This window comes from Haliaeetus leucocephalus, unplaced genomic scaffold (assembly GCF_000737465.1).
Source record: "Haliaeetus leucocephalus isolate CR32 unplaced genomic scaffold, Haliaeetus_leucocephalus-4.0 Scaffold450, whole genome shotgun sequence".
NCBI classification, from domain to species: domain Eukaryota; kingdom Metazoa; phylum Chordata; class Aves; order Accipitriformes; family Accipitridae; genus Haliaeetus; species Haliaeetus leucocephalus.
In genome coordinates, this window is record NW_010972886.1 from 7,415,035 (window position 1) to 7,430,402 (window position 15,368).

A 15,368-nucleotide genomic window follows, 5' to 3' on the forward strand; every position below is an offset into this window, starting at 1 on the left:
GGGGGTTTCTCCCCCCCAGCCACTGGCACGGGGCTCTGTATATCGAGGGCTACTCGCATGCCCAGGTGCCAGCAAGATCAGAGGCCAGTTACTGGGTGGACTGTGCCTAAACCCAGCTACCAGAGGGATCCACTGCATATATACATATATATATTTCTCACTAACAGAGCTTCATCTGGATCAGCCAGAGAGTGGGACAGGATGAGGCCATTGGTGCTCGTGTGAGTGCTGTGGTTTCTGTGTGGCTGGCAGAGTACTTATCTGGATAGGTGCTGTATACTTGTGTGGAGCCCATGTGGCTGGTTGGTCCTGGGAGCATGGACCTGCCGCCACCTCCTCCGTGCTGTTGGGCTGCTGGATTCAGCAACATAAAACAGGTTTTGTTCTTATTTTTCTTGTACAAAACCCATGCCTGTTTGTACATTTGCTTTGTTGGATTCAAGTGATTTTGAAACCAGTTACTAATTTTTATGTGCATTTGCAGTCCATGTTAAATGGTTTTTGTGGTGGTGTTCCTGGCAATCTTAGCGAAGTGAAGAGCCAAATATAAGTGAATTCAGGAACAGCAGAAATGGTCTTAGGGGCTCTTTATTCATAGACCAAAACAGAGTAGACAGGTAAAGCCCAGCTGCTGGCACTGACACAATACCTGACAACCTTGGGAGCTGGTACATCAAGAAAATTGGCTTTGATTTGCTGGAGTTGCACACCACACATAATTTTTAAACATATAAAGATGTCCTGCTGAAAAAGCTGAAAATACTCACACATTTCAGTGCTCTGTACCCTGTAAGAACCAGCTTTTTACAATGTGGGTCTTTTGATTAGCACTGAATGTGTGTGTGATTTCCCCAGCTCTCTCCCAGATCAATTATATTTGCTTAATTCCACTTGTGTGTTGTTGGGAGGGGAGAATGAGGGATCTTTTGTGTTAAAATAGTTGATGAGTGGTTGGCTATGCATGTTCTCTAGGTTGGCTTTTACTAATACCTGTCACCCCTAGACCCAAAGTCCTGTTATTCATTTTGCCCGCAGCACCTGCAGCGTTAGCAACTGGCAATAGCGAGCTCTGCACCTGCAGGCTGCTCGCTTATAAAACCTATTTCACACTCTCTGGAGCAATATTTATTAAGACTAAGTTAAACTCTTCAAACCCCACAGTTAGCCTGACACTTCCAAGGCCTGGGCACCCAGTATAAGCATTTTGGGTTTTAATAGGTGAGGAAGATTATATTGTCTCCTGCAAATTATCACATACAGATGAAATGCAGCTACCAAGTTTTTGAAAATAAAGTTCGTTATCTCGCTCTCCATTTTGTCACAACATCATGCTTCCTAGTTTCCCTGACGCCTCAGGGAAACAGGAAAGCATTGTAAGGGAACATGAAATCACAGTCACTTCAGTTTTCCTGGTGATCTGAGTCTGCTGCTTATTTGCTCTGAGGGCTCACTCTTCAGAGGAGTGCTGCCGCAGTAACAGTGCTTGATCAGGCTCAGAACAGCAGAGTTGGGACCAATGCTGTGCATTTATCCTCAATGCAGTCTGAGTTTCACATGGTAGTGGGCAGTAGCCTCTTAAAATTCATTCCCAGATGCAAATTCAAAGCCCCACAAATCACTGGTGACATTAAAAAAATCTTGGTCATTTTGCATAACAACATTTGTGTTTTAATGTCCATTTACATGATGAAGTCCTTTGTATTCTATTTGTATGTCTTAAATCCAGATATAATACTTAAGGCAGCAAAAAGCGTCAGAACAAAATGGTTTCATTTCTTTTCTTCAAAGGCTGTTTCTGGGTTTGGAGAGAACATACACCAAACTATTTTGCCGTGCTCCAAGAAAAAAAACAAACAAAAAAATTCAAAAACCACCCAGACATGACAGTTTTTTCCCCACTTTAGGCAGGGCTGATATTCAGTACCTTCTTTTCACCGGGTCAATAACCACCACCGATGAGATGGAGTTTTGCGGCAGATCCCCCTGCCCCCTCCAAAGCCCATTACTCGCAGCACACCCTGCACCTCTCCCAGCCTGGTGCAGACCCTCGGTGGGTACAGGTACCCCAGACTGGTGGTGGGGCCACCTGCTCGGCATCCCCCTGCCTCACTCCACCCCAGCTGCAGCCCTGGGAGGAAGCGGCGAGGGAGGGGAGGAAGCAGAAGTGCCTCCCCGTGCCGCTCCTCCCTCCGCCACGGAGCCCCACGGCTCTCCCGGGTGCAGCATGCACCAGGCTGCAAGTGTTGCTGCCTCGAAAGCTCTTCACTGGTCTTTACGTGCCCAACCCACATGCTGCCTTGCTGCAGACCATGGCATCTACCCTGGAGAAGTTCATTCATTCTCTGGACCCAAGAGCCCTTCCTAGGGTCCTCCAAATCCAGTCAGGCATCTATTTCCAAGGTGAGCATCGGATGCTTTCTGGCAGGGCTTTGCAAGTCTGTCTCTGACATCAGGTCCCCCTTGGGACCGGGGTGTGGGGGAGGCAGAGGGAGGATGCTGACAGAGTTGTCTCCCAGCAGTTTCCTACTAGCTGCAATTTTCCCTTTGAAGAACCAGAGTAATGATCCATGGCTTTGGAAATGTTTTGGTACAGTGTGCATCTGGTCTTCTCGCGGGCAGTGAGGAAGGAGCTGTAGTTAGTCCTCGTCGTATCCTGGAAAGAGTACTGGAATAAGTCAGGCATTTGCTTTCTGTTCACACAGAGCCATCAATCCAGCAATTGCAAATCACCTCCCAGAGGTTAATTGATTAAATCTAGCTCTGCTTTTCTGGGATTGGCATGGAGCAGTGTTCTTCTGTCTCAGAAATAAAGAATCAGTGTGTCTGGAAAGTGACTGTGAGAGAGATTTTCCTGTGAGTTCTGTGCCGCATTTGGGGGTACTTTGGGTGTGCAACAATACAAAGGAATGGGTATGAGCCAGACAGGAGCATCACCAGGGTGATATTTTGCTGAGTTTTCCTGCAGCAGATCTTTTTATGGTGTTTTTATTGCTGGGCTCTTCTTGTGCACAAAACACATCAGAAGGATAGTAAAGATGCTTGCACTGGAGGGAAAAGTTCTGTGCTTGGTCAGGGCATGGACTTTAATGACAGTGAACACACCATGTCAGGCCCATGTGTTAGTCTAGGAAAAGAAAGTTACCTCCCTGCCACTGCAAGGAAAAACTTGGGGTCACACTAGATAAGACAGAAGGAGCTTTATGAAATGAGCTAAAGCCTGCTTCATCCTCAGTCAAACACCTGCTTCCGGATCCACAATATCTATCTTTATGTTAATCTAAAAATCCCCATGCTGCTCCATAGTAGGAGGAGCAAGGAGGTCGTCGCCGGTCAGCTGTGGCCATGGAAAGTCTGAGCTGCAGTCTCAGCACTGTGGCCGGAGTTGCAATTCTTCCCTCCATGAGAACAGCCCCTTGGGGAGGGAAGAAAACAGGAAAGGGCATACTTAAGCTGTGATAGTGGAATACTGTCTATGTTCTTCTGATTGCCTATCCTGGCTGCTCTAGAAGCTGCCTAGGACACATGAATAATACTGATGATACACAAAAAGGCATTCTGGGAAACAAACTTGGCCAAAATCACTAGAAACTTTTGAAAATATGCTTTTTCTGACCTTTGACATGTGGTCTGTTCAAGTTTTACATTTTAAAATGGCCCAAGAACTTTAACTGAATTAAGTTCTTGATAAGGTGGCAACTACCTAAGTGATGGAGAGTGGAATTTAAACTAAAGGCAGGAAGATCACCTCCTTAAGTTGGAGCAGCCACCATATTTGTCTATTTCCACACACCTAGGAAGCAGAGGTAATATAAATACAAGTTGCATGTATATGTATATGTACATGTACATGCATATGGATATATATATGTATGTATATGTGTACATAAAATACTGTGAGATATAGATGTATATACAAAATGCTATAATAAAATTACGGTAGCTCAGCTGTCAGCAGGTTTCTGAGTCCCTACAGTCTGCATCCTGCTGCTAGTGGATGATAAAGCTCATACCACTACATCTTTGGAGCCAGGGTATTTCAGCATGTGCTTCCATTTACTGTGTAAACTCTTCCATATGAGGAGAAAAATACCAGTGGAGACTTAGCCCACAGACCATTCTGCAGCAATGTCCTTGCATGTGAGAGAAAAAGGCTATTAGCTGATGACTGTTGATAATAAAAGCCTACACAGCCTTGGGAAAGGGTGGTATGTGCTATAGTGACCGGGGAATGTTTGCACTAAAAGCGAGAGGCCTTGTGCTGCTCAGATGCAGATTCTTCAGCCTTCAGCAGCACCACCTCTTCCTGTCCTCTGCTCCCGGTGGCTTCCTCTCAGCTGTACTCATACGTGTTTCCACCAGCAGGCTAGGTGCAGCACTAACATACATGCAGGTGTTTCTTTCTTACACAATGAGCAAGGCTGATACAGATGTGCTACTTGGCTCCTTCCCCTCACAGTCAGCACTGTTGCAAGTACCTAGAAACCCTAATGTCTGCTTTCAGGCTTGTGTTGGTTCCTCTCTCTTCTTCTTCCTTGCTTCAGAGGAAGCTTGAGACACTCGAGACGCTCTGTGCCCGAGAGGTTTGCAAGATCTAGGGCTACAAAAGGTCTTCTCGGGCTACACTCTCCCTTCCTCTCCCCCGTTCCCTCCCGGAGCTCTTTGTCCATGTTGGATCTCTCCTGAACATTTTGCTTCCCTCCATAGCTGGCAGCAGGGGTGAACATGCTGTTCTGTGATTGCATTATGATTTATGTTGCATTTTCTGAAGCGAGAGTAGTGCTTCAGAGAGAGTCTGAAGTAATCCCTGTTATATTGCTAAACAGGAGTGGACCACTGTGCACTTTGAATTTCCATTAGGACAACCATTTTCTAGTCGTTCCTCAGGCAGATCCCCCTGCCCCTGCAACAACCTTTTTGATTTCTCTTACCACATGCAGTACACCAGCAATCACATTGTGGGTAATGGCAGGTCTATTGACAGGGAACATGGGTTTATTACTGTGGTTGCAGGGACCAAATCAGAGTGTTCGTGCACTGATTGTAGTAGCTTCCAACCAGCTAAAAAGTCAGCCAGTCAGCTGAGTCCTACCTGGATTAGCAGCTTTATGGAATTGGATTTCATAGGAATCTTTACCCATTCTCAGCACAACATGCAGATAGTAAGGGAGAAGATTTATTTTTAAATTTTAAATTTTTAAAACTGGTCAATCACAAGGCACGATTAATTTTCTGGTGTAAGAATTTAAAATAGAGAGAATTTGTACTTATGTACATTCTATGTATATTCCCCTCTCCACAACCCCAGAAAAAATTACAGCTTAATGTCAGCTTAACCAGATACATAGAATAGCTACTGGAGTAAATAACCATCTACTAAATCCATTAGAGCTGTCACATCAAAGCTGCAGCGGCCAACCAATGAAGGCTATAGCTATCTAGGTGGTAAGGAGACGATGGAGCTTAATTCATTCACTGGTCTTCTATGGTGCACTGTGTGCTGTGGGGTTGAAGCTCTTCATTTACTCTGGAAGCAACATTTTGCACACACTGCACTTACGTCTAGGTGATTTTATAAGTAAATATGTGACTTGCAAATTAGTCTCACTGCTTTTGACAGAGTTTCAGTGCCTCTGAAATCATAAGGAAAGCATAATGCTGTAAGCCTTTGAAAGGATGGATGCATTTTTTTCCATGTGGTAAGGTATTTTTATTAGAAGCTGCGAAGTCAAGCTCCAGGGAAAGAGTAGGAATTCGCTTGCCCTTGGGCAAGGCAAAAGCTCTAAAAGATCCCGGTCTGCCTTCATACCCATGTAGCACCAAATGCAATCTAGGTCTCTCTTTTTAGACACAAGCCAGCCTGCTGCAGCTCCTCGTGAAGCGTAAGTTGAAAACATGTGCTGTGTGCAGCCATTCCACCATTAGTCTCTCTACTGGCCTATAAAAAATTATGCTCCTGCTGCTATTAATGGAATTGTGATTTATTTAACTGTAGCTCCCACAACTGCAAATGGACAGGACTACATAGACCCTGTTTCCTTTCATAATACTTTAAGCTGGAGAATCTACAGGCGATTGAACTTTTGCTGTTGGTAGTGAATACTACAACCCAGACACCTTTCTGAGGAAGCTCTGTTCCTGTTCACCTCTCTGTTCCTGGCTTGAAGCAGAGGGAAGGGTTTCCCTGGGGTGCTATCAGTGTGTTTCATGCCACACCTGGAGTTTTGGGTTGGTTGAAGGCTTACCCAGTTTGCCTCAGGCAGGATAGCCAAGGTCTGAGGAGCTTGTTCATACTGTCGTGTTCCCAGTCCCTTTCCCTCCAGCACTGGGTGGCTGCACAGTCACAGCCCCAACCTGCAGTCACCGCCTGCAGCTGCCCAACACTAGGCAGAGTCAGGAAAATGGGGGTTTAGTAATAGCCCCAAGGTCTTCTAAAGTGCTTTTCATTCATCACATGCAAAGGACCATACAGAAGTAGAGAAATTATTGTTATCCCTGGTCTAAAAAGGAAACATAGGTGGAAGGAGAGGGTGGCTCTGCAAACCCCAGGGGTGCCTCTCAGGGCAGTTGTTTTGGACTCTGCAGTCATATCATTGCTACCAAAACTGGACTGTTGAATCTCTGAAGGGAATAGGAAGGCTGATTATAAAATGCGGGCAAGTTTGCCAGATACAAATGTCTTGGTAATCAGCACTGATTAGAAAGGAACTACAGTGCAGACTGAAGTGCATGACAATTTAAAAGCTCATTAAAATACGTTATTAAAAAATTAAACCACTGAAACTCCATTGGAAACTGGTTTTATTGACTGAATATTTTTCTTTGAACATTTTAGTAAATATTGATGTTTAGTGAGCTAAGTACTGTATGACCGCTGATTTTTACAGATAGCATGCAAGTACAGGCTTTCATCTTTATGTTGCAAAAATTATGCTGTTTTAATACTGATATAATTATTTTATGGGTAATTGAATTTTATATTCTCCAGGCTTAATTTAACCAGTGGCAGGACAGTAAAAAGTGTCAAACTTTAATTGTGAAAAATGTAGAACTGCTCAAAGCACCTATTCTGTTGGTGTTTCTTGCCACTAGCCATGTTCCTCTACCCATAGCCTTCCCATTTTTGCTCCGCCTAAATAGAAATCCTGCATTGCCTTTTTTTTATTCCCCTAAAGCTAAATGCACTCATCAGCAATGGGATTAGGACCCCAAGAACTGGGATTTGCCACAGTACAGGGAGCGTTGGTAGCTCCTCTCTGCAGTTCTGCTGTTCAAAAGCAGCACTTGTGTAAATCACAGTGCCAGGACATCTCCTCTTTATGATGGACCCATGAGACTCATCAGGAAAGTTTATGCTGTGTGCTCTTTCTCTGGAGAGAAGGGATCTGTAAGCCAGCAGCCTCCACCTCTGCAGATTGGGAGTGCAGTGAAGCAGCAGGCTGTAAATGTTGTGCGCCGCTCTCTGCCTCCTCTCCCAGGGCTCTGGAAAGTGCCAGGTCTCTCTGCACAAGGACAAAATGGTGGGAAGAAACAACAGTGGGGTCACATATAGATCCCTGGTTAATGCCCTTCCAGACCTAAGGGAGTTCAAGATGCTCCGTATTGCCAGGTAGCGATCCCCTCTCCAGGCAGCTCTTTGGCACTCCTTGACAGCTGCATGAGGGGCAATGCCAAAAAAACCCACCCTTTGGGATTTGCTGCTTATTTGGGGAATGTGAATAGCTCCATTTCAAAACTCTCTTTGGTGAACCATAAAGAACACGAACATGCTTACGCTCATGGTTCCTCTTGGCTCTCCTTTGCTGGCTGCATATCCACACCTGCTCGCCCTCTCTGCGGTTTCAATTTCACTCTTTCTGCTTCTGCTACTGGGAAACAGCATCTTTCCAGCATGGGCTTCTGTGAACCTTTCAGGGGAGTGATGGGTTTGGCTGGCCAGCAGCAGAGCACTGGAACCACTTAGAAAAGTCCTGTTAACCCCGTAACTGCAACTAGGTAAACTGAGCAGAAAAGGAATCATTGTATACCAAGTCTCAGCTGCCTCAAGTCCTAATTTAGACAAGAAATCGCTCTCAATGCTAATAGTTAGAAAATGATCATGTAGGATGGAATGATTTTTTACTGGTTTTAAGCCAACCTAGAGGGAATGAATCCTGCTCTCTTACCAGTAGGAAAAGCCAGTGAGTGGATGAAAGCTAGGATATGCAGTCTGTAATAGATATGAATAAAACAAGCGAGCTGCCTCGTCAGGATTAATAAAGGCACTTTTTCTTATGAAAAGCAACAAGGCAATTTAAACAGAGGCTAAAGTATGGACAGCTTTGAACAGCTTTGATGAAGATAATGAAGGTTGTATTTCTTAGAGGTGGAAGATCAATAAAAATGACCTGTGCATTTACTGGGTGGAGTCTCAGCTGAGTGCATGCAAAAGGGAGAATTGCACGTTAAATGGTACAGTGTTTGCACATGCTAATTTGGCTCATTTTTTTACAGAGATAAAAGCCAAATCTCTCTGTAAACATGGAAGGTTTTTCTCCCCCTTGAACATAGTTGTTTCCCTTACTCTTGATTCAGCAGTTAGGAGCAAGAGCCCTAGGTACAGCAGGAGTAAGAGATAGTTTGGATTCTCTTTTGTGGTCAGTAGTCAGAGCATGTTGGTAAATTTTCTTTATTAATACGTGCTACTGAAACTCTCCTGCACTTGTACAGGCTGCTTCAAAAACACGTTTTATTCTGAACAAGAAGGAAAGTGCCCTTCAGTGAATGCAATATGAGAACAGAACCTGACTTTTATGGGTCAAATATTGCTCGTTTTATTCACACTGCTGCCCTTAGTGGGATGACTCATCCAGACACACTGAGAGAAATCTGAGCCTGGGTAGCTGGCACTGTGGGTGAAGCTGTTTCGAGGATCCCCTTGCAGGGATTTTCTTTCCATGACATTCAGTTTCGGGCTTCCGTGTGAATGGCATAGGAGGTGGGCAGAATACCCAAACTGCCCTGCTTGTCTCAACGCAGGGGTCAACCCCTTGCCTTGGCTAGCTAAAGCTGCCATTGACGTGCTGGTTTCCTGCAGTGGTGAGGGCTCCCCGGCTGTTGTTGCACTTTGGCCTCTGGGGATGCAAGGAGGAGGTCAGCAGCAGGAGGAGCCCTGTTTCCCTACATATGAACCTGCCATCCTATAAAAATACCAAGAAAATTTTCACAAACTCTGTCTCTGGGAAGATAATGGGACATCTATAGCAAATGACAGAGGAGGGAAGATCCTGAGATAAATGGACACACAAGCCCATGACCATGCACCCCTTCTGAGTTACAGGGCTTTTGTGGGGTATTTTTTTCTTCCAGTACCTGGTGATCTATGCATGAGGGAACATGGCATTAGTCCAGGGTCACAGTTTCGATTAGCTCCGTTGGACACACAATGACGGCACAAGGGGCAGCGTGCTGTGATCTCAGTAGGGGAAGATGCTTAAACATGTTTCCAGTTCTGGGCTTCACCTGTGAAGTGCTCAACACTCTGGCCTGATGCTGCAACTTAATTTAAGCAGCCTACTTTACTTAAACCTAGTTCAACAAAGCACAGATTTCCTGTTAAACATGCACTTTAATAAACATACCTTAAGTCAAACTAATTAACGCTGCAAAGAAAATTAATAAAACTAAAGAAATCACGAACAGCTAAACCAGTGACTAATGCTGTTCAAAAGCAGCTTTTGGCATTGTCTTCACCGCTGCAGTAATTCCAACTCATGCGGGTAAACCCAAACAAAAGGTTGAAGATGTTGCATTTGGAGCTGTGATTTCACTTGCTCTTTCCATTATAGCGAGTGCTGCACGCACAAAGCTCTGCTGCCACATGCGGAGTGCAAGCCCTCTGGATAGATGAGAATCAGAAGAAAGTATTAAAGAAGGGCCATAAACCTATCAGGAAAGGAATAAATCAGAAATTGCAGAAGTAATTTTTTAAAAAATTCCATTATGATTGAAATGGCTTAAAGCACTTGACATTTAAAGTTTGACTTTATATGGCAAAAGATAAATCTTACAGCTTTTGTTTTTTGATGGTTTTGTGCTGGCAAAAATCAGATCCTCTGCAGCCTAATTAGGTACGATCAAGATAAGATGCTGCCTTTGCACAGAGCCTTTTGAAGGGAGTTTACCTCTGTGGCAATTCAGCAGTTGAACTCCTTGAAGGATTTGTGTCCCGGACTGACCAAACCTGCAGAGTTTTGTTGCTTAGGACATGTTAAAGAGAGAAGAGCTGCTATAAAATCCAGTAAGTTGCTCTGTCACTTGATAGAGGATCTTCTACACAAATTCACATCGCCTTTATGACCACTGCTACCCCATGGCCTCTGGAGCACCATGTGGGCACGGGGGAGCTGGGCTCACACGCTCTCGGTGGGTGCACCTTCTGGGGGTAGGAAGGAAGGGGTGCATGAAAGCCATACAGGTGCTTTCTACTATTTGCAGCCACTCTCAAAGTGCACTCTCTCCTGGGGTTGGAGAGAAGCTGGGGCATGCTTCCTTCTTTGCCTGCCATTGTGCCTTTGATTTTCAGCCTCTTTGTATCTTCCCCACAAGATGTTCGTCTGTTTGAGTTTAGTGGGGAAAATCCAGCATGCTGATAAGCATCTTCGGTCCTCAGGAGGTATTTGAATTAAAAAAAAAAAGAAAAAAAGACACCTAACTTCTCACCATCAGAAATTGGTTGCTTTTCCCTACTGCTTAATCAGAGTATAATATGATTAAAGTTATTAAGCAAAACTCTCCTCCCCACAACTCTAAAATAGATCTCTCTTCTTGCCAAAGAGCATAAAGGCTGAACAATTGGCTAACCCGCAAATAATGCCCATAAAGAATGGTATCTTTTTTATTGACACTAATTATAGATACATTATGCCCTTCATATATTACTTCGGGAGCCTGCAGCAGCCTTAATAAAACAGTGATTTCAGCTGAGCTGTGTCGTAGGGGAAAGCAGGCTATTGTAATTCTGGCTGAACGGCTGCACCAGGGGATTGTGCCTTTATGTGAAAGCAGAACGATTTCATCAGCCCCTGAAACGGTCACCTCTGATCCAGGAAGGCAGCACCCATATGGGCAACTGATGACAACATAATAGTGGAGAAAGAAGCACTGGGAAAAGGACATCGGGACAAAGTTCTGCTCTTTCAGGACATGTTGGAGATCTTTCATTTCCCTGCAAAGCAGCCAGATTTCTGGTTCTTTGGATCTTCTTTCAAAGACCGCTCAGCCTGCCAGCTGCAATGAATTCAGTGGGTGCTACTGAGAGATGAAAGGGAGACTTTTTTCCTTCAAGGATGCAAACTCATGGGGCTAGGGAGTCAATGCCTAGTGTCTGGCCTGCAAAGTGATTTGGTTTTGTTAGAAGAGCTTGGTCTTTGTTAAAAAAAAAAAAAAAAAAAAAAAAAAAAAAAAAAAGAGTGGAGGATATTAGGAAGTGCTTAGCAGCACCCTGTAGCAGACAGACAGACAGACTGGGAGTCAGCCAGCCTGGGCTCGAGCTCCAGCCCTGCTGAATGATCCTCTGTGCAACCTTAGTGAAGCCTTTTGTCTTGTTTGCATTCTCTCTCTAGCCCTCCTTGCTAAACTGCCCAGGGGCATGCGGCAAAAGGGCCTTACATGCAACTGATGTATTATTGCTGTTTAGTCATGGACCTGGTTTTGAGTCATACTTCCTACCAGCATCAGTGAATTGTTCCCTCCGAGAGCAGTCATTGAATAGCACTCTAAGCTGCTGGGAAGAAAAAGGGAAATATTACTGAGATGTTTGCTGTTCTACCTTGTATTATAAAATATTTCTCTCAGTGGTACTGTCATATGCCCTGCCATGAAGAATGACATCCTCCATCTCATGCATTCACTGTATTTATATTTTATATTGTTATTTTTAATACAAAAAGATTCTTCTTGTACCTATAATGAGAAATAAATCAAATAAAGGGTTCACGTCAGAGAGGATGGTGGTGTGGCTGCTTAGCATTTTAGGAAAGACGGAGGAAAAAGATATTGAACCAATTATTAGGATTACTTTGATGTGATCACAGCAGTTGCTAATATAGATTGTCAAACTAGACACGAGCTTATGAAAGGATATAAATGTGTTTTTTATTGAACAAAGTACAATCCAGAAAAGGTGGTTTCAAAGGCAACAAGCTCTTTAATTACAGCCTTCAGGGGCATTGTTTGATCACTGTAAATAAGCTGCTTTATTCTGGGTTCTGCTAAAATGTTTTTTGCATTATACTGCATACATCTTTTTCAAATCAAAAAGATTCAGTCCTTAAGGTTACTTGATTTACATTTTCAACATCTTACACTTTCTTTGTGGCTTGAGTGGGAAAAATACAGTTACTGTTGTGCAAGGACAAATAAATGTACTAAAAGGTCCATTTTAATTTTATTTTTCAATATATTGTGTATGTGCATCCACATCACACAGCTGAAGTAAAATCTTTCAGGGTCATGTTGTCACACAGCAGGTATTTTCACAATGTTTTAAGACTAATTATTGTGGCTTTTAAAGGAAAAAGAATTTTTATTGTCCCTTTTGAAAACCATGCAGTTTCCCTCCCTCCCTTTTATCAGCACAAATATTTGCTGCAAATGCCTAGATGACAAATCACACAGGTAACATTTTTCTTGTCTGAATTTAATCTTCATTGTACTATTCCAGGCAAATCACCAAGCAAGGGCTAAAATCAGAGCTAAGGCAATCTAGTTGCAGACAAATATGTAATTACAATCAATACTGTATGTGCAATTGTTGTCCCCCCACCAAAATGAATCTGTTCTTGTATGGCTGGCAGTTTCATTTCTTAATGATTTTTTTTTTTTATCCTGGTGTCGTTAAAAATGAGGCTTCTGCAATTCTGGTCTCAGTTTGTTAGCCATCCTCCTCCCAGATTCTCACCTTCATAGTCTTTCAACCTCTTGGTCTATTTCAAATGATCTGATAAAGGAGGAGGTAATTAAAATCCTGCAAGTTGCCCATGAAAATGGTCATCTAGGTAGACATCTTCCTACATACATATATACACATCTATCTCTCTGTCGATCCACTCATGTATGTAAGTTTTACTACTGATATGCTGTTGAAGGCTGGTCTCTGACTTCCTTAACTGGATGGAAAATGTGGTGGCATACCTCTGTTAGTCATTATATGAGCAATTTATTGAACTTCTCTTCTGGGATGAAAGGTACCGTCCTATGGCCATGAGTCCTGGGATTCTTGGGCACTGTCCACTTCTACTCTGCTGAAAGTTTTCCTCTCTTCTAGAAGACTTAAAACATCCTTCCTAGCTGCCTAATACCCTTTCGCTTCTTGACGATGCCAAAAAATACATCTTTTCTTTCTTCCTCTTTTTTATATTAAGAAGGGGTTCACTTTACTTGGTATTATTACAAAGCATTATCTTTGCCAGTAGATTATGTACCCATGTAATAGTTTATTTCTTTGATGGTAAGACAACAAGCTCTCTTGATTTTCTTTTTTTTTTTTTAATTAAAATCATGACTTTTTTTTTAAGTTTTAATTTTCATCTTACTTTTTCTAAAACTAGTGCTTTTAGATGAATGATCCATTTGTTTCCCACAACAATGTTATGTTTTATTCTGACAAAAGTCACTGAGAGTTTAGGTGCTGTGACAGCCCTGTGTGACTATTCTGTGCATACTCTTTTGTGGCTTTCAGTCTGCCATTTATAATCCATCTTTTTTCTGAATGCATTATCTTGGCCCTTGATGTTTCAAACAGAGCCTGCAGGTCCATGTAATGCTTTTTGTAGACTCCAGCTTGAGCTCCATATGCTTGTCTGCCTCAGGTACTTTCTCTCTTTTATGAGTGCGGATTTTCTTTTTTTGTGTATTTTACCCTTTTCTTGCAGTGTTTTAGATTCTCTGCCATCTTTACAGTGCCAGGCCGGCCACTGTTTACCTCTGTAGATTCTTATCTGTATTTCTCATGTGTTGCAAATTTTGATTGCTTTGTCAAAGGCTAATTTTTGTGTCATCCAATCGTCTATTTTTGAGTGTTTGGCAGAGCTAGTCTCTTCTCATGGATATTACCAGACTGGATCTTCAGCCTTGGACCCATCACTAACTGATCAGTGTTGTCACTTTTTTGCAAGCCCCATTTGTACTTTTTATTTTGTGATGGAGGGCAGGACTTCTCAAACTCTATGTGGTGTAATTTGCAGTTAAGCTATTGTGCCTGAGGAAAAGCAAACCTGATAAAAGTAGTAAGTCCTTCAGAACCAGCCGTGGTCAGAAACAGGGCCCTCCTCTGACTCCCCTCTTTATTTCCTGGTGGCACCACTCTGCTGCAGATATAGACTGAAGTAGTAGTTAGACCTTCTTCAATCACATCATTTTTTTGAGAGGTTCAGCCACTTAACTGCTCCATTCTTCCCCTCAGGGCAATTGCTTGGTTTGCTCCAGCTACCTCCAGCTACCATGTTATTTGGAGAGGAGCCACAGTCCTCAAGGCCACCCAGCCTGCATGGCTGGGTGCCTGTGCTCGTATGGAGCAGCACTGCCCGCTCCTGGATGCACGGCAAGTCCTGGCTGCATCAAGGGGCACGCTTGCAAAGGCTGTCTAGCACAGATGAAAGCAAATGTGCCCAAAGCCCATAATTAGTCACTGTAGTTACTTTCATATATTAAATGGTTTCTGGGGGTCTATTTTCAAGTGAGGTAGTCTGGAGAAGCTGGATCTAAATCTGCACTGAAGAAAAAAAGCCTCTAGAAGCCACAAGCTCCCATTTTGAGTAGGTTTTCACAAACATTTGTTGAGAGGTGAGAATATTGGAATTCTTTGCTCATCTTTCCATGTTTCTATAATGCAGAGCTCACCACGCCAGGTCCTCTGGGATTCCCTGTATCTAATAATATCATGGTTGTTTGTGATCTGTGCTGTGTCTGATGTGAGGGGTGAGGTGGTTCAGCACAAAAGGAGTATTACCTTCTTCGTGGCAGCTCAATCTTTCTCTCCCTCTCACTCTAATATGAAATAAGTATTGCACACAGACTTTTCTGACTGTCATAAAATATCCTATGGAGCTCAGCTAAAGCAATGAGAGTTATGATAATTCCTCATGTGTTTATTAGAGCAGCAGCCAGCCTACCAATGGGAGCTGTAGCAATATCCAGTGGAGACATCTGAGTTTGTCAATGTTGAATTGCTCAGGGACTAAAGGGAGAGCAAACAACTATGCACTTTTCATATTTTACAATAAGAAAACCAGATTGTTCTTTTTTAGTTAAAGGGCAGCAGCTCCCTTGGTCTTCTGCTTAGTACCAGACAGGTTGAAAGGATGCATAAACAGCATGTTCTTTCACCTGAC

General features: G+C 43.3%; 1 protein-coding gene across 1 annotated transcript in view; it reads left to right on the top strand.

Moving 5' to 3' along the window:
* Positions 1-2,309: 2,309 nt before the first annotated feature.
* Positions 2,310-15,368, top strand: part of THEMIS (thymocyte selection associated) — a 79,209-nt gene continuing 66,150 nt past the window's right edge. The window contains exon 1 of the mRNA XM_010574712.1: positions 2,310-2,400. Coding sequence (XP_010573014.1) covers positions 2,310-2,400 — 91 coding nt within the window. The remainder of the gene's footprint in view (positions 2,401-15,368) is intronic.